Source organism: Colias eurytheme, chromosome 7 (assembly GCF_061535395.1).
Source record: "Colias eurytheme isolate Ceu_HAF_F1 chromosome 7, ilColEury1 Martin Lab GWU primary, whole genome shotgun sequence".
In the NCBI taxonomy this organism is placed as follows: domain Eukaryota; kingdom Metazoa; phylum Arthropoda; class Insecta; order Lepidoptera; family Pieridae; genus Colias; species Colias eurytheme.
In genome coordinates this window covers 8,245,983-8,272,678 of record NC_142986.1, presented here as the reverse complement: position 1 = coordinate 8,272,678, position 26,696 = coordinate 8,245,983, and the positions used below count along the sequence as shown (strand labels likewise).

Sequence of the window (26,696 nt, the reverse complement as noted above, 5' to 3'; positions counted from 1 at the left end):
TATAACACTGAGCGGAGCTTACAGGAACTTTCGAGATTTTTCTATATTCTTGAGAGTACTATGATCATACTTTAATTAAACTGAAGCTGCTTGTACGTGACTAGTTTTAAAATAAACAAGAACGTGTGTTTACTTTTTGCTATAAGAATTAAAGGGAAAACATAGTGAATTTTTTCGCTTAAATTTAATAATATGTCTTTTTTTTATAAAAAATTTAATCTTGTAGATGAGACATAAAATGGATACTTCTTACAGGTACAAATATTACATTATCAGTGTAATGAAAATTAAGCATAAAATAAAACATAAATTCTTTGTGCTTAATCATTCGTTAAGATTCAACCCTTCTTTAAAGGTAGATAAGGAAACACTCTCTTTAATTATGAAGATCAAAGAGGTGCCATTTAATTAGCAACTGCGTTTTAGAAATAATTACTTCGTATTCGTAGATAGCTAATTTTAAAGCTTGAAGTTAGAACATTATTAAAATTGCACACATCATTCAAAGCTCCAAATAAATGTTGTAACATAAAGGCGTAAAATAGATACAAATATATGAGGGTACTTGAAGAGGGTAATTTCACGCATAATGTAACCCGTCCCGATGCGTATACTTCGGCATTCGTCATCCGACTTCCGAAAGAGATGGACGTGCGGGCCTTGTAACGGAAGGTTTTCATGTTAAAATAAATTTATGGAATATTTTGTCATAGTATGTTGAGTCCTCCTGATAGATATGAATCGCATATAATTTAAAAATATGTAAGTGAAAGGGAATATAAGCATTCAATGAAGCTGCAAATTATAGTATAATCTAATTGTAAAATTGTTTTATATTTTTGATAACTGATAACAATGTATCACTAATAATACGTTAAAAATAGTTCATTTCTTAAACATTGGGCTAATAGATAAATGCAAAGAACCTTTACCAAACCTTTCCGATTTTATTCAGCTACCGTTCAACTCTGCAATTTCTTTAGCATTAAATGTATATTTATTCAAACTCCATTTTGTTTCGAATCTTTCGACATCCGCTCGGATAAGAAAGATTTCACTCTTTAATTTACTCTATGATTTGTATATAATATGATTACGTTTTTTTTAAGATAAATAAACTGAAAACGTTTCCATTTATTTTCAATAACATATTTTTACATTTATTTGTATACTATCCGGAATCATTCAGCACTTGTAACTTCAACAAATTGTCTCCAAACAAACCCTCGATAAAAACCAGTTCGTCCCAAACTTCGTAACTATTTGGATTCTCACCCTCAGCTCATATCGAGGACTTGACAGGGGCCAATGATACATATTTATCTAACAATATTTATGACCGACCTGAAACGCGTTCTGCTTCATATTTAAAGTTGGGATGGTTTATGGGATTGTCACACTGAATGTATATGTAATAGTTATGAATAAAACAAAAGATAGATTTATAGAGCGCGTGTAATCCGATTTGAGGACATGAAACGAAAATGAATTATTGAATATGTCTAGAAAAGGCGAAATTACGAACAAATGGGAGATAATTATTCTGGGACAATGAGCTTCTGTCTGTATTATGTACCTTCATGTAAAATTAGAACATACTGCTCAGTCATTAACCTTTAACCTTTATTACAATTACCATAGCCTTAATTGTATCTTTTTATTTAGGTACTTGCTCTTTTCAATATTTATATTTAGACCTCTCTTCTTTGCGGTAATTACTTATTTCACACATGGAAATTTAATCTGAAAACACGTTACGAACGGCGCGCTCCTTTCAAATCTACCGAATTTTGCACAGAGACATGCTACACAAAAAATATTTCCCGATATTTAATATGTAGGTTACATTTTATCAGAAAACCAGTTAAGCACACACGACACAAATTTGTCCCTTCAAGATATTATCGAAACCTTTTTAGGGCAGTCTCGTCGAACCTCCGAGTGGCGCATTTATCAAAAAATGGAAGACTCGAGAAGAATTTATGGGCAAATTCAACGATAAACTTGTAAGGGAATTGCTGATGTGAAAATCGAATTGTTCTCCTATTTAAAGGAAATATGGGCAACTAAGGGAAAAACGACTATTGCCAGAATTCGCTGAGAATTGTTGGAACTTTCTTGTATTTAAATCTAGGATAATTTTTGTTCAATCCTGGCCCTGCTATTTTTTTTTTTTTTTTTGGTTTAATACCATTGTTTTTTTTCTAATATAAGTATAAATAATTAACGACAAAACTTTTGTTAATTATTTATGCTGTGTTTGGTATTGACGATCACATCACATTGTACCCGGATAAAAAGAAGCCATTGTGCTAATACGTCGTCTTGATACATGAAAAATAGTAGATAATAAACAATATCACAAACCTTCAAGTAATGATAGCGTACGTAGGACTACTTGAGCTATCAACGTTTTGTGTGATACCTACGTTGGCATATTTAACTTTACAACAGAAGTTAAACTCCAACTGTGTCAAGAGAGGTAAAATTTAACTAAGCTATAACCGTTTAATGTTCGTACTAGACAATTTGCCATTACTCATACCCTAAAAGGCGATATAACAGGTAACGATAAAAACGCACATAAGGGCCTGCTTAAACCGGTGCAAGTTGACAGGACGCAGGTGGCTCGCTCGACGAATTACACCAGGAACAGATGTGGACAATTTATAATGGGGATACGTTTTTTTTGCCCCACTACATGGACGGGTTATGTTCTTTAGGTGTGACGTCATTATTTATTTATTTATTTAACACTTTATTGTGCAAAAAACAAAATATACATAAAGGTTACAAAAATAAGATTAGAAAGCACAAAGGGCGGCCTTATCACTATGCAGTGATCTCTGCCAGGCAACCACGGGGAGAAAGGCAAAGAAGCGCAAAAAGTAGTCGGACAAAATAAAAACATATTTTTAGAATAGGGTAGAAATAATAAGAGAACACAATAAAATATATACACATTTTATACAGTACATGATATAAATACGTAAAAATGAACAAAAATAAAATAAAAAATATATATAAATAATAATATTACTAATATTACCTAAATAAATATATGAAATACAAATATATCATAAGATACACATACATACATACACATATGCATACTACATAGTAGTAACTATATAAATATTAAATATATATAATATATATATATATATATATATATATATATATATATATATATATATATATATATATATATATATATATATATAAATATGTCTAAATAGAAGTATACTACATAAACTAATCCGAATTATAGGCAGTTAAGAGGAAATGATTACGGACATGATGTTTAAAAGAGGATAAGGAAGGAGCAAGTCTGATTTTTAAAGGTAGGGAGTTCCATAACTTGACGGCAGAGACAGCAAAAGAACCCGCATAAAAATTGGTGCGATGAGAGGGAATACACACAATAAGTTTGTCAGCTGATCGAAGAGAGTAGTTTTCGCAGTGTTAATGCAGTGCATTATGTCGATAAAAGTAAAGTCGATTCGTAGGGAATGATGTGTTGTGGCAATAATTGACAATTTTATAGATAAGTAGGTAGAAAACCTTTTGTGACCATAAAATTAAATTAACCTTGGCCATCGATATTTTGGTAAATGGAATATATTTAAATACCTACGATATAATGCCTTTATATACATATTTCCATAAGAGATGATGAGAATACACATTTCCTTTTAGATGTTAATCTAAAATTGTGTTTGTTTTCTTGTTCACTAGTTATGGAACTTATAATTCACTTCACAAAATTGGAACTGGCATATCATAATTTTACCCGGCTCATGCGTATGTAATCTTAATCTTAATCTTAATACTATTATAAAGGCGAAAGTTTGTATGGATGTATGGATGTATGGATGTTTGTTACTCTTTCACGTAAAAACTACTGAACCGATTACAATGAAATTTAGCACACATATAGAGGGTAACTTGGATTAACACATAGGATAGGTTTTATCCCGGAAATCCCACGGGAACGGGAACTATGCGGGTTTTCCTTTGAAAACGCGGGCGAAGCCGCGGGCGGAAATCTAGTATTCTTATAATTGTAATAAATTAATAAATTATTAATTCCCATAATAGTTGCATACTAACACATGTGTAGTTGTGACTGACCTGACTAAAATATTCAACAAAACATTTTATTTCAACTTTTATTAAATCGTACTAAAAATGTATTTTCAATGCTGCATTGGGAATATCTCAATTCGAGAGGCCCGTTAAACACGCCGTTATGATAATTTACTATAATAGCGCAGATAAATTGGGAAAGCCCATTTAGTTCTATAACGGTCAATAGGCTATTTGAATGAACAAAGAACTGTTAAATGACAAATTTTTATAGGTCTGTTATAAAAAATTGTACAAGGCATACATTTATTATTTAACGGCAAAACTGTCTACGGAAAGGACGATCTTCACATTCATAGCGTAGTTTAGGATGAAAAGTATTAAAATAGGGACATGCTGGAAGCCTAGTAAACATTCATTCAAAGTAGCCATAATATTGTTAGAAAAATCTCTAGATTTATTTTTTCTTATCCGAAAATTAAACAAAAAAATTCAAATTGAGAATATTATCGTTGTTTATGGGAAAATCGTCATGTTAATATCACCATAATGGCATCTCGATCACATTTGAGAACTGAAAACAAATATATATCCTATTTTAAATACTTGATATTTAAGTTTTAACATCGCGGAAACCACACTAGAAAGGTGGGCAAAATTCCAAACGTTACAATTACACATATATAATAACTGCCGACATACAGCTTATTATACACCGTGAAATCACCATATCAAAATTGCTTCCTGATTTCAGTCTGAAACCAAATTAGCGTTACTATATTACCCTCTAATACGACAGGTGCAATTTGCATTTCCTTTCATCAAAACATGAAACCGTACAATAATTCATATAAATGTCGTTTAAATCAAACATTTTCGCAATGAAAATTCTTGATTTAACATACTAAGATTCTAGACGATCTTCGTTCGTGGCTCTAAATCTTAAAATAACGGCTTTTCGCGACGGGGGCGGCCATCAAAATCCCTTTCTATGTTTAAAATAAAAATTTAACTGAACGGCAGTTACCTTTTATGTGTTTATCTCGGTTGCACTCTGTAATGTAACGTTCACCCAATTATGGGGGTTTTGATTACTTTAGAGCGCCATTTCCTATTATATTTGTATTATGGAAATAGGTGGGTAAAAGAAGAAAACGACATAAAGAACATTCTATGCGTCTTACTAATTAATATAATTATATTCGTGAAGATGAGGTTAGAAATAGCAGATACATATTTAAAATTGTGTTTTTTTTTCCAAAACTGGCACGATAACATTTCATGTATTGTACTGTCCCTTTCTTCTGTAATACTAAAAACCACATCATCATTTTCATAGCAAAAACCTTATAATAACTAGCTACGAATTGTTAAAGGTTAAAATGTAATTTTAAAATTTGCATTTATTAAAACCCAAACAAGGCAGAGCGGTTTCTAGGATAATAACAACAACACAGTTAAGTAAATCATTTAGCTAAAATATACAACAGCAATTCCATTACTGAAACTACATTATAAATTCACATAGAAACAGATACATATAATATTATTTATTTGAAGACAATTTAGTTAAGCTTTAAAAATAAGTTACTATTTAAATTTTTATCATAAACTAACCTTCTTAAAATTCTCCAAAATCAGTTCAGCAATAAACTAACAAATATATGCCTTTGCAGAGAAGTATACTCGTTTTATTTCTAGCTGACCTCTTCGCCTTTTCTAAAGGGATATTTTTGCCCTTTTTGCAACACTTTTCAATCGTGGAGTGGAGCTATTGATCGTAGCGTAATGTTAAATAGCTCTCCTCGATAAGAGCACAATCCAACATTAAAATATTTTTACAAGTCGAACTAGTAGGTACCTACTACAGAATTTTTGAGCTTTATAATATTAGTGTGATATTAGCATATATTATTTTTAAACCATGTAAATGTAATTTTATAAGTTTAGCTAATCATAAATTGGCAAAAGATCTATTGATCAGTTTTTTACCTCGATACTCATCCAGCGTTGTAAAACTCGTATATAGTCATATTTACTCCATTATTCGAAATATTTAGATAACAACAACCTATTTAGAAGTGTAATAATAACAATATTAAATCATAATAGTTTACTGATACAATGACCATTGTTCACACGTGCCTTTTCACGGATATTACTGAGATGTTTACTTTTTAAGCGCACTTATTTTGAAAATATATCAAGTATAGCGTAATTCGATTAGGATTATTCTTTCCATTTCCAATTAACAAACAACACTTACCTATTATACGAATTTTAACTCGTATTAGCAATACTAACAATGAGAACAGAATTTATATTAAACACTAATTATAAACCTATGCGAAATATAACTGAGTTGAATTGCAAATGATGACCACGAAACAGTGAAAATGAAATATGCAAAAGTTAAGCTTTTTAAGTTTTTACCCGCTATCCGGCGACATATGGCGTCTAGTAAAATTCAATTTTTTAACACCTGTTTTCCATTTACCAGCTTTTTGCCCGCGGTTTTATTCGTGGACTTTGCTTTGATGCAAGTACCCTGCAACCTGCTCTTAAATTAATGATAGAATACTTAATTCATAACCAACATAGCAGTCAGCCATTTGGTTAACTGCCGAACAAAAACTTGGAACAATACCCGCTAATCAATTTAATACAAACCGGTCCACAAAGCGAGCCAATCAGCGTTAACAGTAGCTTATTATTATGGAGACCGTAAATCTTAGGTCATAAATCACATAACTATTACGCCAATTACCCAGCGGTCAGCGCCCCTAATCCTTACAAGGCCCGGAAAAAGGGCCAAGGATCGGCCCCAGTTACGCAATCATTCAAATTGATTTATTCCTTCTATAATCAGATCGCAGGAGGCAAATCGTGATAGCGGAAACACTGCTGACTGTGGTCCCCGCTCAGAGACGTTTCTCATACCAATAAATATAACCTTACGCGTATACACAATAGATACAATGCGTGGTACAATGTTTATAAAGGATGGATGTAGCTAAATCTTTATATCTAGAGTTAATGATGAGTTTTGGTTGAACTACAAAACCGAAAAATCTATTAAATCAAAGTCTCCTTATAATGGACAGATGCATTTTATCATGACATCGAAGATTATCACCTGTGCCCTATAAAAGGTCTGACTTCATACAAAGACCTGCCCCAGTTTGTAAAGCTTCACGCGCTAGCCACGAAGCAGGTGTTCAAAGAATATCCGCAATAGACTCTACACCATTAAAAGTAGTTAAAGATCTCCAAATACCGTTCTATAAAAATAAAACTTCATTTTATCGCATCGCCCTGAACGAGCTCACTTTAATGCCACTTTAACAACGAAACCTATACAGAGCTTCGTTTCTATAATAGTTGATATAAAATTTAAAGTCAATGTGTGCAGGATTTTCATTACGAGTTAGAAATGTGCACTGCTGCCCTGATTCTACGGTATTGATCTTTCCCGCTAGAGCCAAAGCGAACTTTTACTTACTACATTTATTTTGGTCAACGGCGGTGAAGTTGGCATCAGGGGTATTAAATATATAGAACATTATTTGTTGCATGTTACATCGAAATTTAGTAATTTGTTAAATTTTAGCCTCGTTTAAAGCGATGACATATTTTTATACCTGCATAGCAATGAAATAATGTTAGTTGATATTTCGGCTTTAGTGATTTTAAGTTGACATGCTCATATTATGTACTGGTTATTATCATATGTTATCATCATCATTTTTTATCACATTCCATATTAAAACTCGGCTTTTAAATAGTATAGTATGAAATAATCTGACTTATTTATCACCTGCAAATTGCAAGCATCGCTCCCAACGTTTATATACATGTAAGTGCCGTCATATGTAATTGAATATTGTTACATTTATCTTCATAATGGTTCGTTACCACACAATAAATCATCGGTAATCGGAAACTATCAGTGCAAAAGTGTGCATAATTTACTATGAGCGTCCCATTTTCCAATCCAAATTACAATCATTACATTCTACGTTGGTTTTGTCGATGTATAATATTGATCGTGAGGTTTAAATATCTCGTTTAATCCTCTTTAGCGGTGACCGTATTATAGACTTCTCGTCTCTTCTGCGTTTCTTAGTGGGAGTGAGGCATTTTAAAGAATTACCAATTATGATCCTTTCCATAACTCGGTATTGCTTATCAGAGAACGGTCTTAGTACAGCAAAGGTGACGCCCATCGCCTTGCCTCTAATCAAATCGTCTCTTAGGACGATATTTTCGTGGAGGCGCGTTTTCATGTACCGCAATAAATTGTCGATTTCCACGTTAGACAGTTTCAAGATCGCCGCGATCGCCAACTTGTCGTAATCTTCGGAATCTCGAAGTTCCACTTCTAGTTTGACACAGGCTTCGCTCGCGGGATAGATTACTTCCTGCAGCTGAAATCTATTCGGTCCGGCTCCGACCATTAAGGCGCATTTAAAGTTGGGTTGCTTGCCTACGACAGCATTGAGCCATTCTGAATTCCGTTCAAGCGCCGCTAGAAGAAAAGTCATAAAGTCGCCGACTTCCTTTTGCTTTTTGTACGTCGCGATGGCGGCCAGAGCGACTTCAGGAAGGGCGTCTATTGACCGCGGGCTGGGTCTTGGACTAGCTGGACTTGACGAATCTCGACCTGACTTCGAAGATGACTTTTTCCCAAACATCCTGCTCGATTCACGTTTGAACAAAGTTAGCACATTTCTTATTATATTGGACGCGCGTTTTTTCTGATAACGAAGAATTTTGATGAAAAAACGGAGATATTGAATGAAGTTTGGCGGTGACGTTGGTGTTGGTGTCAATATTTTTTTTTAATTTTTTAAACAAGGTTTTTTATGAATCACGTGGATAGCAACTGTAAAGGTTATATATATCAGAAGCCAATAGTATTAAATATAAATTAATGGACCATGAATTGAGTCATCTCTGATAACTGATTAATGAATTATGAATTAATATCTATTTTATAAATGATGCCACCAAAAATAAACATATGTTAACGTAAGTACATAAATCTTGGAATTTTGTGGCAAATTTAAAATTTGCTTTAAATAGTAAAATACCTACTTAACTATTCTTTGATTCATATATATATTTCGATTTTGTTATTACTTCAATATAGAAATTGTGTTCTAAATAAATTGAGACTGTTTTTTTTTTATGAGTAAGTATCAACCTAAGGTATCTACGATTAATTTGAAAACATTAACATCGACTATAATTTAATCAAATACATATTAATTCCAATTTTAATACCGAATGTAGCTATGAATGCGACCTAATTATACTGCATACTAATAATTCAAGATTTTTGTTTAGCGAATTATTTTTATATTTAATTAACATAAGTAGGTACCTATATTATTTATAAAATAAGTAATCCTGTCTGTGGCGAATAAGCTTTATTGAGTCGTGACTGACAGTTTTCTCTTAGCGTTTTTTTATCTCTATGAATTCTTTATAAGCTTACAATGTTTACGTAGAAGATAGAGTTCAATACAATATAATATTATTAAGTGTTGTTTTGCTAAATATTTACGTATATTAAGCCCTCATTAAATATAAAGAAGTTGTAGGCTTCCTTTAATTTTACTAAATTATACCTACCTACAATTAGTTATTGATAACTAGCGGTCCGCCCCGGCTTCGCCCGTGGTACATGTTTACGTTTTCTCTACATAAAAACCATCCTCGTTCTTCAAGGAATATAATAAAAAAAGAATTATCGAAATCGGTTCAGCCGTTCTCGAGTTATGCGCTTACCAACACATTTTGCGATTCATTTTTATATATAAGAAAGATAGAGCATAACCTATTTATACATATTTTCAATCTTGTATCTAAAAATAAATCAAATAGGTAGATATAACACCTTTTTAGATACTAGGTAGGCATAAACCTTGCATAAACATTTTAACACGATAAAGCTTTTGTATAAAATGTACAACAAAATAGGTACCATTCAGTGGAACTCCTAAACTTGTATTGGCTATGACTTCATCACAAGAAACCTACTCATGCAACCTTGGTATGGATTATAATACCTACTTAACGTGCTTAAGCCTAGATGTATTATAATTTCATTTTTAAATTTAAATAGGTATGTTCATATTACGTTTTCGTGAATATTGTTTATATTCACGAAGTTATTTTGTCGTGCGTTTTAATTCCTTCACTACAATATAATATGACCACATATTTAAATTAGGCACTTACTTAAACAAATAAAATAGGTATGTAGAAAATTTAAATTTTAAAATAAAATCTGGTGAAAGGCAAACTAGTTCACATTAGTTAGGTACCTACTTATTTAGGAATATTTTAAGCGTCATTTTCTTATTTTTTATTCGTCAGAATCTCAATAATAAATAGGATTTACCAACATTTATCGTTAATGCCTATGGTAGAGTCTTTTTAGCGAACCTGTTGATTTTCCAAAAAATATTACCTACCTATAGGCTACTGATTTATGCCAAATAAGCAGAAAATTGTAATTTAACGATCTAGCTCTGTGATCTAGCTCTATCTGATTCACTATATACCTACCTACCTACCTAGAGTATTTCCGACTCTATCAATAGTTATTTTTTAATTGTGTATGTAGCCTTAGAAACACTCTTCGCAATTATATCTTAAAAATAACTTGTTTTAATGTTACCAATGACGAAATAATAACTTAATTTAAACTTAACTATTTAAAAAAATACGCAGTAATAATTGCGATTTGTTGAATAAAAAGAGAAACATTTTAAAATAATGAACCATTTTCATTAGAAGACAATATCAATAGTAACAAAAAACCTCTGACACGAGAAATTGCCTTTCAAAAGAGTAACGATAGGCACCGCAATATCGAGGTCATCGTACATCTACTTATGCATATACAGTCACAAGTGCAAGCGTGAATGGGACCCTTTTAGGTTATATTCGGTCAAAACAATTCCCATTACTTACCAAAATCAACATCCAAGATACTTATTCCGTTATAGAGTCGGTTCGGCAGCCAACAGCAATGCCGTCACGTTGAGTACACACGCACACACGCGAAAATCATAGTAAACGTCATGATAAACGTTTACATCGTTAATTAATACATTTATCAATGTTTTTCGACACTGCAAACGCTACACATTATCGGGAATCACTAACTGTATCACATATTAGGAGTAGAAGTCTCTCGGTGCCCTAGAACCATATAAAAAACGTATTTTTTTGGCAAAGACAGTGTAATCACCACTCCTTTTCTCTCACAGATTTCTACGATAGCAAACAGCTGCGGTGCGTGAATGAACCAAAACAAAGACTGCTAGCGCCATCTGGTCAACGGGAATACGCAACTTCACTACGAGTCAACTTGACACGGAGCATGTGTGGCAAACCTAGTTCAGTACATATGTACTAGATGGCATGATAAGCAATAAATTTTAATTTTTGTAAAAATAAAAAACATCGTATTTTATCATGTTGTTCAAAACATTGTTATTATTTTAAGAATTGCAAATATTTAGTCGTACATTATTTTCTATTGCTTGATAGTGGAGTGGAAATATAAATTAAAAAAATATGTTAAATGATATAATAATTTTACCAATAAAAAGATATTCATTTTTTTTATGTAAATTAAAATATTTGAACAGTGAAATTAAAAAAATGAACTCCGCCGTAACAGTGTATGACACTGCCGTGACCAGGATTCGAACCTGGGTTACTACGGCCACAACGTAGGGTCCTAACCACTAGACGATCACGGCTATCGGAGTATACATTACAAGTTTGAAATTTTCGAATAGTACATTTGAATTGGACCAGTTTCACAACTCAGATAAAATTATCGATATTGCAGGAGAGCCCGTGGGCTTAGACCGTGGGAGATCGTCCTTCACCGATCTGATAACCAGATGAGACGTATTTTTTATTAACAAATATGCCAATAAAATTATTTAGATACCTACACTCGAAAAAAATATCCCCGCAATCGGGAAATAATAATCATATAGTTAGTGATGATGAATTTATAAACCACTAGCTTTCCGCCCGCGGCTTCGCCCGCGTTTTCAGAGAAAAACCCGTTCCCGTAGGATTTCCGGGATAAAACCTGTCCTATGTCCTTTCTTGGGTATCAAAATATATCTATACCAAATTTCATGCAAATTGGTTCAGTAGTTCAGGCGTGATTGAGTAACAGACAGACAGACAGAGTTACTTTCGCATTTATAATATTAGTATGGATTTTCTTTCAGTGACAACCTATGAGTTGGTATGTAAACTTAGTAGGTATGTAATATCCCTCAAGTTATTTTAAATAATTAACTATATTAATTATTATACATAATATAGTTAGTTAGGTAGTTTGCCAATCTTGTATGAAAATAATTATTTTGTTGATGTAAGTAGCTGTACTCGCATGTAATTGTATTGTATTGTAATTTTAAATGTAACTATATAGGTAATGTATTACACGGATTATAAATTAAAACTTGACGATATTAGAAGAAAGCATTTTTATTTCATATTCCCTTTTTTGTTTTTAACCATTATTATAGTTTTAAGCTTAGATTACAGTTTTAAGGCAATAAGTTTTTCCAAAGAAGTGGCTATCACTTTAATTTTTCGTGTTGTCACTCATGAGTCATGACTCATCCATGCAAGCTCCAATTTGTTTAGGTATGTTATATATTGCTTTTGCAGCTTAGGGGCGTCCCTAAATTACGTGAGGTGTTATTTTTTTACGAATAAATAAAATAGGGTATTCAATGTAGAGACAATAAATAACAAACTAAGGTAAAACAACAAGTTTTTATTATTTTTAAACAATATGCATTTTTAAATAGTTATAACTTTATAAGCTAACAAATTACAATAATACTAGCTAGCTACTACCACAGACTAATAATAATATACTACGCTACTACTTATTATTCTGTGACAGTACCTATTTGGTATAGTAATGCTAATGCCCAAATATATACACAAAACAACACAAACTGTGTTACATTAATGTAGATTTACTTTATTAGTCAACATTCAACACTGATAAATACATATTAATATAAGTTTTATTTACAAATACTTTATTGTCGTATCCATATCACAAGATAATAAAAAAAACACGTAAGCATTTGTGCAAAAATGCAATCAATCTTCAAGCAACATATTTTTAGGGTGCTTATTCACTAATAGACACATTCCTCGCTACACATCCTTGCACATTATTGGTGAAAAAGTACCTACCCTTAATTTAGATTGCGTTTTTTTAGATTGCGAACAACAAGCGAACAAATGAATAAATTTATAAATAATTTCCGCTTGTTATTTACACGATGGTCTTGTGTTGAATTGAGTTCTCTTGAAGCAAACTTTCATCTCTGAATTTTATGTATGTCATGTGAACCATGCGTAATATAAGACAATATAAACCTGTAAAATAATTAATTTATTAATATTCTTCACTATAATATCAAGATAACTATCACGTGTAAACTAAGAACTAAGCTTCAGCGAGCATCAGCGAAATATCATAGAAAAATAGATAAAAATGCATGTAAGTTCAGTAGTAACCTTCCTCAATAAAAAAAAATTAAAGGTAAATTTAAAATGTATTTAAAGCTGACAGAAAAATGCGGGTTCGAACCCCGCCTCTAGATCGAAATTTTTCTATTTTCTTAAAAAAAATCTCATTTATAAACGCATTTGAAAACTACTTAAATATCAAAAAGCTAAGCAGTTTCATAAGTAGGTACCGAAAGATAATTATTTTACCTAAAAATAAAAAGAAGATAAGAGAATTTAGCAGGAAAATATCAAATACATGTCCAATTATCATCGATAGAAGAAAGAATACGAATAAAAGGAATGAAGAAATCACCACGCCAAATATTAAGTATGCTCTCAGGTAAGACGTCCTTCTCTGCAAAAAGGTCAATTATTAGAATATCTTAGTAAATATTTTGGCTTGTACTACAAGATACATCATCATTTTAATCATCGTATATATGGTTTTGATGTAGTATGTCAGGAAAAACGGATTCATTTACCTATGCTTGGACCAATAGTAGAAGCGAGCACAAAAAATGTCGCAAATTGTCTTTTGAGAGCGGATGGTGCCACGTAGGTAGAGCATCCATTTTTTAAAGAATTACATTTAACAAATTTCTTAATTATTTCATTCTAGTTACAGTATAGCATAGAAAAATGTTTTCCTTAAATTACCTTAACAACTCCAACAAGCAGAAGAACCGAAAACGCGAATGATATTATGATTACACAAGTAAAAAATATTACTATGATGACGAAAATTTCACCAATAGCATGTCCAAAAGCGTCGCCACTGGGTGTCTCGCAGTACTCAGTATAGAATATAACACCAAATGAGAATATTGCTGCTATGCCTGAAATGATCTGTAAGGATAAACATGTCTTAACTATCATCACTAATACGAAATAATGCTCTTGTTTTTATAGGATTAAATGTAGGTAAGAGTTTCGTCTGAAGCATCAAACAGGTTTAATCATATCTACATTTTATTAAACAAAGTACTACGCCACGTCTGTACGGCAAAAAATAACGTAAACTGCTGCACCGATTTTCATTATATTTACACGTACGTGCGAAGCCGCAGGCGAAAATCTAGCTCTATATAAAAAAATAATTTCAAATCTTTGTCTGGGCGTTGCGTTGCATTTATTTGCTCTTGAAATAAATAAAAATCACAAAATTAACTTTTTAAATAAATTGCAAATTTCTAATTTCCAGACCAAACATTATACAACTAATGTGTTATACTTACGATACCACAAATGGCCCATATTAGACACCCAGTCTCGAGTTTTATAGAAAAACAACTCGCTTGAGAACACGTCATGTTAATTATGAAATTAGGACATCAATCATCAGCAGTAAAAAAAATTTCCTGCTATTAAGAGCCAGATAAGGCTTTCACCCAAAATCCAATGCCTGCAATATAAATACATTATAGAAAATCCAATGCCTTCAATAGAAAATAAACAAACACAATACAAAATTATCTAAGAAGACACTTCGAATCTCGACTCAAGAACTTCGAATTTCGATTAACAAATAACGCAGTCAATATTCCAACACAATTAATTTCAATGTATGTACATTATTACACCGCTATTAACGTTATAAATTACCGAAATCACAACCTCTATTTCAGGAGCCAGATTGTAACATAATATTCTCGTAGTTTGCCTGAACACTCACAAAGTAAGGAATATACTACAAAGCTTCGCGAATCGATGTACACGAATGAGTCACAGCTCACAAGCGCCTGAAAGTCGCCTGTTATGTAAACAACTTTCTGAAGCTTAATATTTTTTTACAGGCAACATTTCTTCAATAACGTCAAATCTGACAGTTATATGCTTGATAAACGCTAGCGGCTAGAGCTTAAATGAAGCTTCGTAACTTTTCTCACTAACTAGGCATCTACTAAATGCCGTATTCTTAGACGTAGGTGTGTATGGATTGAGAGATTGATAGATATATACAGATTGTTTGGCCTTCAAATCACAAATTGAGTATTCCGCTGTCTGAAAGCTAGTTCAGATACAATAGTGAAATGGGATCGTGTTTGTGGCCCTTTTGTGGGTGTGGGTTTAAAATACTCATTTAATTCTCATTACACAAGGAACATTTTCAAAAAGTAAATAATAAAACAAACGAACGTTACAATTAACTTTTATTTCAGACCTATTTAAGTTCAATATCAGGTACAATAAAAATATGTATGTATAGGCGATTTTTTTATAAATATAAGTACTTATGTATATTGTATACGTATCTATTTAATTTGATACTGCGGCTGTAAGCTTTCCCGGCAAACGTTGTTCTGCTTTTCAGCCGTTCAGCCGTCTCAGAGGAGTTTGGTTTGTTTGATTATATATCATTGTGAATACAGAAGAATTTTCGATCTATAGAGATTTTATTATTTAGAAATATATTTTATTTAATGCTTAGAATATTTCACATAAAATTATGTATTCGATACGTAGGTAGGTATCTAATATATTATACAAAGAATAGAATACAATAGAATAATTGCTACTAACCTAATTGTACATCAAAATATATCAATAGGTATTTATTGAAATAACATCAACCATGTTTCAAAAATATTATCTATACTAAGCTGAAAAGTTTGTTTGCTTGAATGCACTAATCTCAGGAACCACGAGTCTGTTTTGTAAAATTATTTCGCTGTTAGAGAAAAATCCATTCATCAAGGATGGCTACATATTATCATCACGCTAAGACCAATAGGAGCAGAATGACAAGCAGAGTAATGCGGATAAAACCGCGGAGCACAGTTAGTTATCGAATATTTTCACGCAACTATTTATAATTTTTGTATAGATAGGTTTTCAATATGTATATACTTACATAAAAGCTTCGAATACCAAAATTTACATATTATTTTATATGGAAAGAGAGTAAAGAGGAAAATAAGTCAGGAAATCTTTTAGATTTTAATTATTATTAATATAGGAGTGTAGAGTGTTTAATAATTTATTATAATCCCATTTTAATTGGATAAATTAATCTATCCTCGCCACCACTGCTTAAACGTTTGTCTTTTCTGCTTCTGAGTTCTGTTGTGTTAAATTTCCGTTAAATTTAAGGGACGTAACTTTCACCATGTGTAAAATAAGTCCATAGTATAAACCTGGAACAGTTTTGTTTTACTTTCTACAATATTTATTTTATTATATAAATTTATATTAATTAAATAATATCTTATATATAATTATCTTATCTATTTCTTAAATCTTTCCATTTTATTTGTCGATCTTTGTTTTATATTTTACATTCATATATGTAATACCATACTTACCTAATGATATGATAAAACCAATGGAACATACTAAATAAATAACAAAGCCATTGGGACCACCAAGTTCTGATAACAAAGAAGCAGCCACAAACACAGCCAGCATAAAAACAGTTATTAATATTCCATAAGTGATGTAGGATTCGAGATATTTCGCTTTTTTCTGAAATATATTTAATTAATTTGTTTAATAGTTAATTATTGTTAATAAAACTAAATTATGATCTTGCGTAAATTCAATCTTTTCCGTTATCGCATTTAGAAATCATATTATATTTTCAATCGTTTTTTATAACTAAGACCTAAGTATTACGAATATTACTTATACACTATACAGTACTATCAAGTATTCATGTGTGTCTGTCGTGGCCATATCGTAGATTTGCTCATTTCATGATATGATCGATCATTTCACGAAATGGTCGCATTTCATGAAATGGCCAACATAGTTTGATCAGATCGTTAAATCGTCAACGTTTCACGATTTGGCCATCCACATTTGGCCAGATCGTATAAAATATAAAGAGTCCATAAAATATTAAAATTCAGAATATTCTAAAAACTTGTTTAATGTCATTTAAGTTAGTGCCGCGGCCGCGGCCGACGAATGCTAGAAGCGAATCATTTTTGCAATAAAAAACAGTTAGGTTAGGTTAGGTTAGACTTTAATAAACAACGCACGAGCCGAGCGAGCAAAGCGAGCGTGCCGCGGCAGCGGCCGGCGAGTGCCAGAAGCGGATCGCTTCCATAGTACTCGAACCGTCGTAAATTCTTTGCTATGACTTTCTTCATTTTGTTATTAAACGAATTATGAAGTTTTTAACTGCGAATAATTAAATTTTCGCCGGCGGCCGCCATCTTATCACATAAACACAGAGCTTGCAGCGCCTCTACCAATAATTAATGTAACTATTTTACGATATGATCAAATAATTTTGATCATTTCATGAAAAAACCGCGCGTTTAGTTGGCCATATCGTGAAACGATATCTTATCATTGATCTGCTCAAGCCACATCATGATGTGGCCAAACTAAATTGGCCATTTCACGAAATGCGACCATTTCGTGAAATGGCCAGTCATATCATGAAATGAGCAAATTTACGATATGGCCACGACACTATACGGCATCCTTTAATTTTTATTCGAGATACATTATTAATTTAGGGCGTTGAAGTATTCCAATTAATTTAATAATTTAACCAATTAACATATAAGTATATGTAGGTATTATAACAAAAAGTTCTTACCTTGACAACTCCAATCAGCAGAATTACCGAAAAAACAAATGATGATGTTATTGAACAACTTACAAGTATAAATAGTATGTTATACACTTGAAGAACAGCGAAACCTATAGGATCGCCGCCATGACCCACGAAGTAATTAAGATAGAAAATTAAACTCCAAGAGAATAGCATCGCCAAGGCTGAAAGAATCTGTAAAATTCATCTTCTATTATATTTAAAAAAACGCTTCTATTAGCTTCACCTGTATATTTTTATGTAACAAATATCTTAACAGTTAAGACTCAATTTTGACCCACTTTTAGCAAGCTTTGAGAGGATCCGACTGTTTTAACTAATTAAATTCAAACTTCGTAGACTTATCAAGGATAGGTGACAATATAATATATTCTTGAGTTTATCTTATCAATGTTTTTTTTTTTAATATTTTAGTAATTTCTTACTAAGTATTATAAGTTCAAAGTAAAAAACAAAGCCAGCAACACACTCGCATTATGGTGTTGTGTTCCTATATGGACGACCCATTTTTTCGCTCGCGTTTTCTTTCATTGAGCGTAACATTTATCTATAGGAAATCTAGATAAATTTTACGCTTATAATATACTAGCTTTCCACCCGCAGCTTCGCCCGCGCAGTCAAAGAAAAACCCGCATAGTTCCCGCTCCCGTGGGATTTCCGGCATAAAACCTATCCTATTTCCCGAGGTAAAAAGTAGCCTATGTCCTTTCTCGGGTATCAAAATATCTCTATACCAAATTTCATGCAAATTGGGGCGTGATTGAGTAAAAGACAGACAGACAGAGTTACTTTCGCATTTATAATATTAGTATGGATCTACTTACAGTACTTATAATGGCCCATATGAGACACCCTGTCTCGACCTCCATACCGAAACATCTCCCATCCATACACATCTTATTGCATTGCTTATTGCATTTTGTCATTTTAATCACTGTTAATAAAATATAATAAATTAAATAATATTGAACTAAAATAAGTTGTATGTATTTCTAACTGCGACCGAAATTAAGCTGCAATTTATTTATTAATTAATTAGGTATTATTAATATAAAAGTGATACGTTCTATATTTTAATTCTTACAATTTACATAATATATGTATAAAAACTTACTTGTAAAATTCATGTCCAGACACATAATTTAAAATATTTATGCGCGTTGCGATAAAAAAAATCTATATTTATTTCATAACATACACTGAAAATAAATACACATAAATAACGTATGCTACGAGGCTGTAATTATTTCAGATATATAATTTCCAGTTTTAACTACAATACAATTCTGAATATATCATATAGGTAAGAAGTTTAGAATTTATTGAATAATTGTAGGATACAATTTTTGTCGTATTTTTCAAAGTATTTTACCACTTTTTATTTACGTTTTACAAAAAAACACTATTTATTTGTAATCATAGTGCGCTTGTCTGCACTAATCAGAGACTAAAGTCTCAACAAAATTTAGTCGCAGTAAAAGTACCAGATCAATAGCAGTCGTAGGCGCCTAACAGTCTGCCAGCAGAAATTTCAGAGATACTCTATCTAAGGTTCTATACTAGTTGCTAGTCTATGCTCATCTAGAAATGAGAAAATGTAAACCATGGACGATACATGTTCGTATTTTGTATGAAGTACTTAGGTCAATGAATTTAATAAATCGTTAAAAAAATTATGTAAAAAATTATAAAATGTTCTAAAAAAGAATTAAAAAAATTATTTAAATCAATACAGGGTAACTAAGTCATACACACTTATCTAATTAAATGAAACAAAAGAAAGTAGAAAATATATTATTTATTTCAAATCGTTTTGTTATGTCAAATTCACGATCTACATTAAAAATATACGTTTGATAAAAATTATAAAAAATAGTGTTATTTTTATTACAAAATGACTTAAAACTAGGTGGGTCAATCAATTTTTAAAGGTCCCGATCATAATTTTCTCGTATTTTTTTTTTTAACTTAATTTTCAGCATTTTACTATTTCATTTAGAAGATAATTCTTCGTAGATTAAGATTATATAGGCAGCAGTGATGTTGATTACATACATTTGTGGATTTAACTTCACAAACCGATCTATTCACGGGAAATAATGTCCTTTGGACAACTTACACAATAGTACTTTTTTAAATGTTAAATTCCCTTCAGAATTAAAATAAATTCTTCTAATATTAAATAATAAATAATATTTTGATATTTGTTCTATTTACACCCAAAATACGAAATATTTTTATTAAAATTGAAACGAATGATGTCTTTTGAACAACCAAACAATGTTTCATATGTAAAAAAGTTTCAGTAAAGCTGAAATAGTGATATTTTTCACAAAAAAACTATTAAGGCGAGCTTGTTACGTATCGTATTATTGATTTTACTTAATTAAAATGAACTGATTCTCGATATAACTGAATGAATGAAGTATAATGTGATTTTCATATGGGGACATCTTAGTCGTCTTGATTTTTGAAATGTTAAAATTACAATTAAACTAGACATAAAATTGCGTAATAAAAATGTGTCCCCGAAACAGCCGAGTAATAAACAAAACATGAACTATTTAACTGTTAAAGTATAAGTTTTATATAATTATTGTCCTAGGGACAACCAAATTGTCCATGGTACAACCACTTTGGTTGGCCAAGTGACTGGTTGTCTGCGGGACATTTTTAAAATTTTGACCCGCCAAGCAAATACTATTGTTATTTTATATATTAATCTCAGCTCACACTAAATTATAGACGAAAGCGCATCTCGTGTAGTATAATTGATAACAATGCATCAAGTACTTATGTTTTAATCACAGTTGTCTGACGGACTGACAATAAAGCCACCCCACACTCACCAACGTTGCTCGGACGACTGTTGCCGTGATTTTATACAAATCAAAATGGCGTTTGAGCCCGACAGTTAATTATTGTGTTTAGCTTGTTGTTTAGGAATCTACCGCGCCATCTGTGTTTTGTTTTCATAACTAAATTACGGTTGTCTGTGAGACCTGTGCCATGTAGATGATTTATGGGGACAAAAGTAAAATGCCTGAAAATCGTATTATATCCAATAAAAAAAAAATATTTGTATGTTTTTATGTCAATAATCATTAACTGAAACAAGAAGTGTATTTGGTATTTATGGTCGTGATAGTATGTGTTCGTGATGCGAAGTTTGTTAATGCATTGTAGCTTGGGGACAAATGTGATAGTACTGGAAAATTGCATTTAGTCTCTGGACAACCATGAAACTACGCACAAATTAATAAAACAATTAAAATTTTGTTTACAATAAAGTTAGAAAATATTAAAAAGAATATAATTAAAACCAATTTAACTCTTTATGATTTCATGTTTATTAATTATCGTTCAGGGACATGATGCGTGTACCGTCGGACCATTAAAAGTTGATCGACCCAGGTAAGTACTACTTATTAGATACTATAAGGGTGGTAAAAGTATATACATATTTTACAATAATTGTATGGTAAAATACAAATATAATTTACAATTATTGTAACCACCGTCATTTTACTGATAGATTCGCGAGATTGTAAATTTTTTTTTATAGTTGAATTGATAGCAAATGTTTCAGATTTTTCAACAATCTTCCATCTCGCATGTTACATCATAATAATATGTAGTACATAACATATTTAAATTAATGGCTTGTAGTGATAGATTGACACACTTTTATATTAAGTAGGTATGTGTATAAATAATTAAAACATTGAAAAACGGGGTCAAATAATATCTTAATTGGTTGGGTGAAAATGGAAATCTAGTTATTATAATCATTCATCTTATCATGAATGCGTATTATATTTTAATTATTTAAATCATAAAATTATTAACTCCAATTTTTCGCCTTAGCTAAGATTTTTTGTACATATCTGTTTGTCACTAATCATAAATTTACAATAACAATATCAATTAATTTAAAAATATAATTTTTTTTCGCTTCCATTATTCACGTTATGAACTTCTGAGTACGTATACTGTTGAAACGAATCTCCATTGAATTTTTCATATGTCTTAAAAACCATGTTTAAAATAAGACCGTGGAAAACTGGAAAAAAGCATACACAATTACACATAGATACATATTACTTATATACTGTTAATATATATACTGTTATTCGACTGACTGAAGAAAACTATCGATTATCTAAAAAAAGTCAGGTCCCGTGTCCCTATACTCCCCAAGTGGGGTAAGGGGCAGATGCATTATGCATACATCTGTTTCACTGATCGATTTTCTTTAGGGACAAGTAGGTGATCAGCTCTGTGTCCTGCTAGACCGAGACATTTTTTTTCTTCGTCTCCACCGGGAATCGAACTCAGGCCCCTCGGTTCTACGCTCACGCGTCAACCAATGTATAAAGGAGGCTGTCAATTCTTCTCAGGATCGATTAACTAGCTGCAAAAATATGCATTGAGCATACTTTTATAGGCTAAGCAGATATAATTAAGTTTATAAACTTAACAAATATTCTGCTTGATTTTTACATTAGGTAAATAGGTAATATAAGAAAAGACGTACTATATTTACGTACCTGAAATTGAAATGCCGAATACGGAAGATAACAGGATATCGCGAGAAGTAGCCGTTAAAATCACACATATAACCACCAATATAGAAAAAATCATGGCACTGTATATAATGTATGCTTTGATGTATTGCGGCCGTTTCTGTAAAGGAAGTTCTAATATTATACTTATTATTTGAATACACAGGAACAATCACAAAAAACCTTAACATAATGTAGAGACAGTTGATATAATTTATTAAGTTCTATTGTAAAATTTATTCATTTACTCATTATTGTTATTTATTCGTAAACAATATGCTCAATTTAGAACTAGATTACTTACAAGTTTATTATTGATTTTATCAAAAACCTTTTTTCAAATATCTAAAATGGTTTTGTAGGATTTCTATTTTATGCTATGATACAATTTGTTCGTTTCAAAATTCTCTTATTTTAAATTTGATTGATAAATAAAATAAACAAAATATTTAATTGACAAAATCTGACCTTAATAACTCCAAGTAGCAGATATATCGAAAAGATAAATGAACTAATTATTAGAGAAAGTATAAATATTCCGACGATGTTGAAAACTTGACTCAGAACATTTCCCAGGTCTTTATCTCCAGATTGCTGTAAGAACTCGATATTCATGTAGATGAGGAATCCAACGCCCAATAATATTGCTATTCCTTTTATAATCTGTGAAACATAATATGGGTATAGCAATAGTCAATATGCCGTTAAAAATTTAAAATTCTGGACTCTGGCTTGACTTTTGGCGATAATGACGTTGGCGGTCGGCAATATTAATTAGTATTATGTGGTTATGGTAGCGTTTAGCTACTATTATGTATTCTGTGGTTATGGTTAGATGGTATATTACTAATCTATTCAACATTCTCTTTATTCAGTAATGAGTGTAGATGGATAACAATGTCCACAATCCTGAACCAGGGTACGTTCTGAATTGGTACCTATGAAGCGTGAACGTCTCGTATCATAATCATCTTCAATATCGAGAATAAGGAATTATATTTTGCCAGATGTTCTTACTTCTATTTATAGTTAGATCTATCTTCGATCTAACTGCTAATATAAAAAAAGACGGGTTGCACTCCGGGAGTGCCGGCAGAAGTGAAAACTTGATTATTAATGTTGAGCATGTTTGATATTTTGGACTTTCAAGTTTCACTTCAAAAACTTTTATGTCTGTGATCAATTCAATAAAATTCAATTCACCGAGTGCTGATTTTAAATGCAATATATGAAAATAATTATATTTAGATACGTAGTCTTAGGACGTAATAACTATTTCGTATTCTCTGGTGATACTTACAGATGTAAATATAGCCCATATTAGGCACCCTGTCTCAACCTCCATACAAGAACACCTCTTATAGAAACACATTGTCAATCTGAAATCATAAACCAATCAGAAATGTGGAAATTGCTTTGTCTATTGAACAGACAAATAGTTAGTGATTTATTTAATAAATATATCGTTTATCTAGACGTTAACATTGTGTAAGTATATAAATGTAAAGGTTAGAATTAAACCTTTATTTCAGAAAAGAACCTCAAAACTTTGAAGGTTTTAGTTTTACCAGCTTCCTAATTGGCTGAGTGTTGAATGGAAGATACCTATAGAATTCCCGGTCGTGGCAAGTGAATTTTCGAAAATCCTTAAAGGCAGTTCTATTGCTTTATAGTTTACTAGCTGCGCCCCGCGGTTTCACCCGCGTGGTCCCGCTCCTGTTGGTCTTAGTGTGATGATATATAGCCTATAACCTTCCTCGATAAATGGGCTATCTAACACCGAAAGAATTTTTCAAATCGGACCAGTAGATCCTGAGATTAGCGCGTTCAAACAAACAAACAAACAAACTGTTCAGCTTTATAATATTAGTATAGATGAAATAAAAGGAATGTTTCCATTCAGCTAAATTTGCAATTTCCAGTAGGTATTTCAAATACTTTCTCCCTAGGGCCCATTGAAAATTTCCACCCTGTAGGGCTGTAGGACAACATTTTTGATTAACTACATAATTACTACGAAATTTCAGTTCCATCATGGATTGACGTTACCATCATTTATGATTTCTTTACATGGTCATCAGTGTGATAAATTTTCAATTAAATTGTAGTGACATTTATGTAGATTGTAGGCTTTCCCCACGCGGTAGAGTACGAACCGTTCCTGTAGTACCTACCACCCAAAACATCACAACGGAACAGAGTGGGCTTTTATTTCCTTACTATAAAAAATAAAATAAAAAGAAAGACTATGACTGAACAAAATTCTATGGTTTTACCTTTATCTACTCTTATCTGTTTTATTTAAACATTTAATACATAAACATCCCTCTCGGAATGCCAACAATAATGTTTATAAGTTTGCTAATATAGGTAGCTAGGTAGGCAGACCCTACTAGCTAGGTAGTAGTAGTTATTTGAATGCATTCGATGATAATTTGGAAAATCCAAAAGTGCACGCCTCATAATTTTTTTTTTAATAAATATTTATTAATTATTATTATTTTTGTTTATTTAATAACAATTAAACCACATCGAATCAGACCCTGAAAAATGAAAGGGTTCTATTCCTGAGCATACTCAAGCGTAAGAGAAAAAAAAGACTCGATTAGTAAAGTATTTCGGTCGCTATCGTGTTAACAAGAAAAAGGATCCGCACATACAGACACACGGACGTCCAAGACAGAACTTTTTTAAACTGTTTTTTAACTAGTTTAAATAACAAAAATGACATCAAAAATATCATGAACGTTAAAAATAGTGTTTTTTCTTAATATGTGTGTGTATGTATTATCTTACAAGTGCAATGTATGATAGGTACATAAAGACATTTTAAGTTTGAAAAATCAGATGTTTTTCGCGAAGTGACAGTAGTACCCACCTCAACGCTTCGCTTATGAGGCGTGCAATATCATGCAATGCCTTGTTTACGGACAACGCGGTTGATTCTCCCCTGTGATTCTCCCTGAGAATTTTAATCAGGAATTATAAGAATATAACATATTTTAATACTATTTTCTTTTGTTTTATAGGTATTAAATAACAGGCATTAAATTAAAATTAAATAGAAAAACAGTAAGTAGGTTTTTCACAAGTAGGTGGTTCACATTTTTAATTTATATATTTTAACTAGTACTGAATATCATAAATACCTATCTACAAATTTATAGGTAAAATAATTATTTAATAACGAAGAAACAAAAGCCAAAGTATGAGTTTTAAATAATTTTCTCATCCCAAGGGGCTTAAGAACATAATTAAAAAAGTGTAGGTAAGTACTTAATGTACAACGTTATATTTTACGGAATACAAATCTTTCTTCCATTAAATTCTTAGTCTAAATCCATAAACACCTGTTACGCAGTTTACGATTCCACGAATTTATTTTCATATTACAGTATTTTGAACTATTTATAAGCTGCTTATGCTACTGCTTCGTTGCTGAAAATAATTTTGAAAAATACATTACCTTTTACACTTTACCGCTTTTTCTACAGGAACTAAACAATTATTCAACAATTTTACAGTTGCTGAATTGAAACACAACACATGCGTTTGCAACGATAAAATTAACTCGCAATGAGCACAGAGTAGGAATGAGTCAGGCTCAGTGTCTTGGTTGCTAGTGCTTTCACTATCAAACAATTTTATACTTCACAAAATAGACATAGAGCTCAGTATACTATTTACTGTTCTTTTCACAGAAGTTGATGGGTAACGAGTATGGGCGTATTCAGAAAGAAAGCTTGAAACTTATGCGCTTATCGGCGCTTGTCATGTTCATATATTTTCCTGCGCGGGTTACCAGCGCTGACAAGCGCCGATAAGCGCTTATAAGTTTCAAGCTTTCTTTCTGAATACGCCCTATGCCACCATTTAGGAAAAATAAAAACATTTCT

At 31.7% G+C, this 26,696-nt stretch overlaps 5 protein-coding genes and 1 non-coding gene across 10 annotated transcripts in view; all 6 read right to left on the bottom strand.

Moving 5' to 3' along the window:
• LOC149907196 (uncharacterized protein CG43867) overlaps positions 1-11,367 on the bottom strand; it is a 245,344-nt gene extending 233,977 nt beyond the window's left edge. For all 5 annotated transcript variants that reach the window (XM_090103576.1, XM_090103571.1, XM_090103572.1 and 2 more), the window contains exon 1: positions 11,074-11,367. The gene's annotated coding sequence lies outside the window, so the exon portion shown is untranslated. The remainder of the gene's footprint in view (positions 1-11,073) is intronic.
• Positions 8,145-8,783, bottom strand: LOC149907197 (uncharacterized). Its single transcript, XM_090103707.1, has one exon. The coding sequence runs from the start codon at positions 8,781-8,783 to the stop codon at positions 8,145-8,147; it is 639 nt and encodes a 212-aa protein (XP_089959833.1).
• Positions 11,368-11,798: 431 nt separating the features above from the next.
• On the bottom strand, positions 11,799-11,870 carry TRNAH-GUG (transfer RNA histidin (anticodon GUG)). Its single transcript has one exon. It is a non-coding gene; the product is annotated as a tRNA-His (tRNA).
• A 1,335-nt stretch (positions 11,871-13,205) lies between these two features.
• On the bottom strand, positions 13,206-15,012 carry LOC149907194 (uncharacterized). The gene is made up of 4 exons (XM_090103703.1): positions 14,907-15,012; positions 14,329-14,517; positions 13,879-14,026; positions 13,206-13,536 (listed from the first exon to the last, which is right to left on the bottom strand). Exons 1-4 carry the CDS (start codon positions 14,979-14,981, stop codon positions 13,433-13,435), a joined length of 516 nt encoding a protein of 171 aa, XP_089959829.1. The 5' UTR covers positions 14,982-15,012; the 3' UTR covers positions 13,206-13,432.
• A 1,683-nt stretch (positions 15,013-16,695) lies between these two features.
• LOC149907193 (uncharacterized) lies at positions 16,696-19,374 on the bottom strand. The gene is made up of 5 exons (XM_090103710.1): positions 19,350-19,374; positions 19,060-19,169; positions 18,221-18,409; positions 16,974-17,133; positions 16,696-16,805 (listed from the first exon to the last, which is right to left on the bottom strand). The coding sequence occupies exons 1-5, from the start codon at positions 19,372-19,374 to the stop codon at positions 16,702-16,704; spliced, it is 588 nt and encodes a 195-aa protein (XP_089959836.1). The 3' UTR covers positions 16,696-16,701.
• Positions 19,375-21,864: 2,490 nt separating this feature from the next.
• LOC149907192 (uncharacterized) lies at positions 21,865-26,449 on the bottom strand. Its single transcript, XM_090103905.1, has 5 exons — positions 26,267-26,449; positions 24,101-24,179; positions 23,269-23,463; positions 22,786-22,921; positions 21,865-22,298 (listed from the first exon to the last, which is right to left on the bottom strand). Exons 2-5 carry the CDS (start codon positions 24,170-24,172, stop codon positions 22,168-22,170), a joined length of 534 nt encoding a protein of 177 aa, XP_089960031.1. The 5' UTR covers positions 24,173-24,179; positions 26,267-26,449; the 3' UTR covers positions 21,865-22,167.
• Positions 26,450-26,696: the final 247 nt, after the last annotated feature.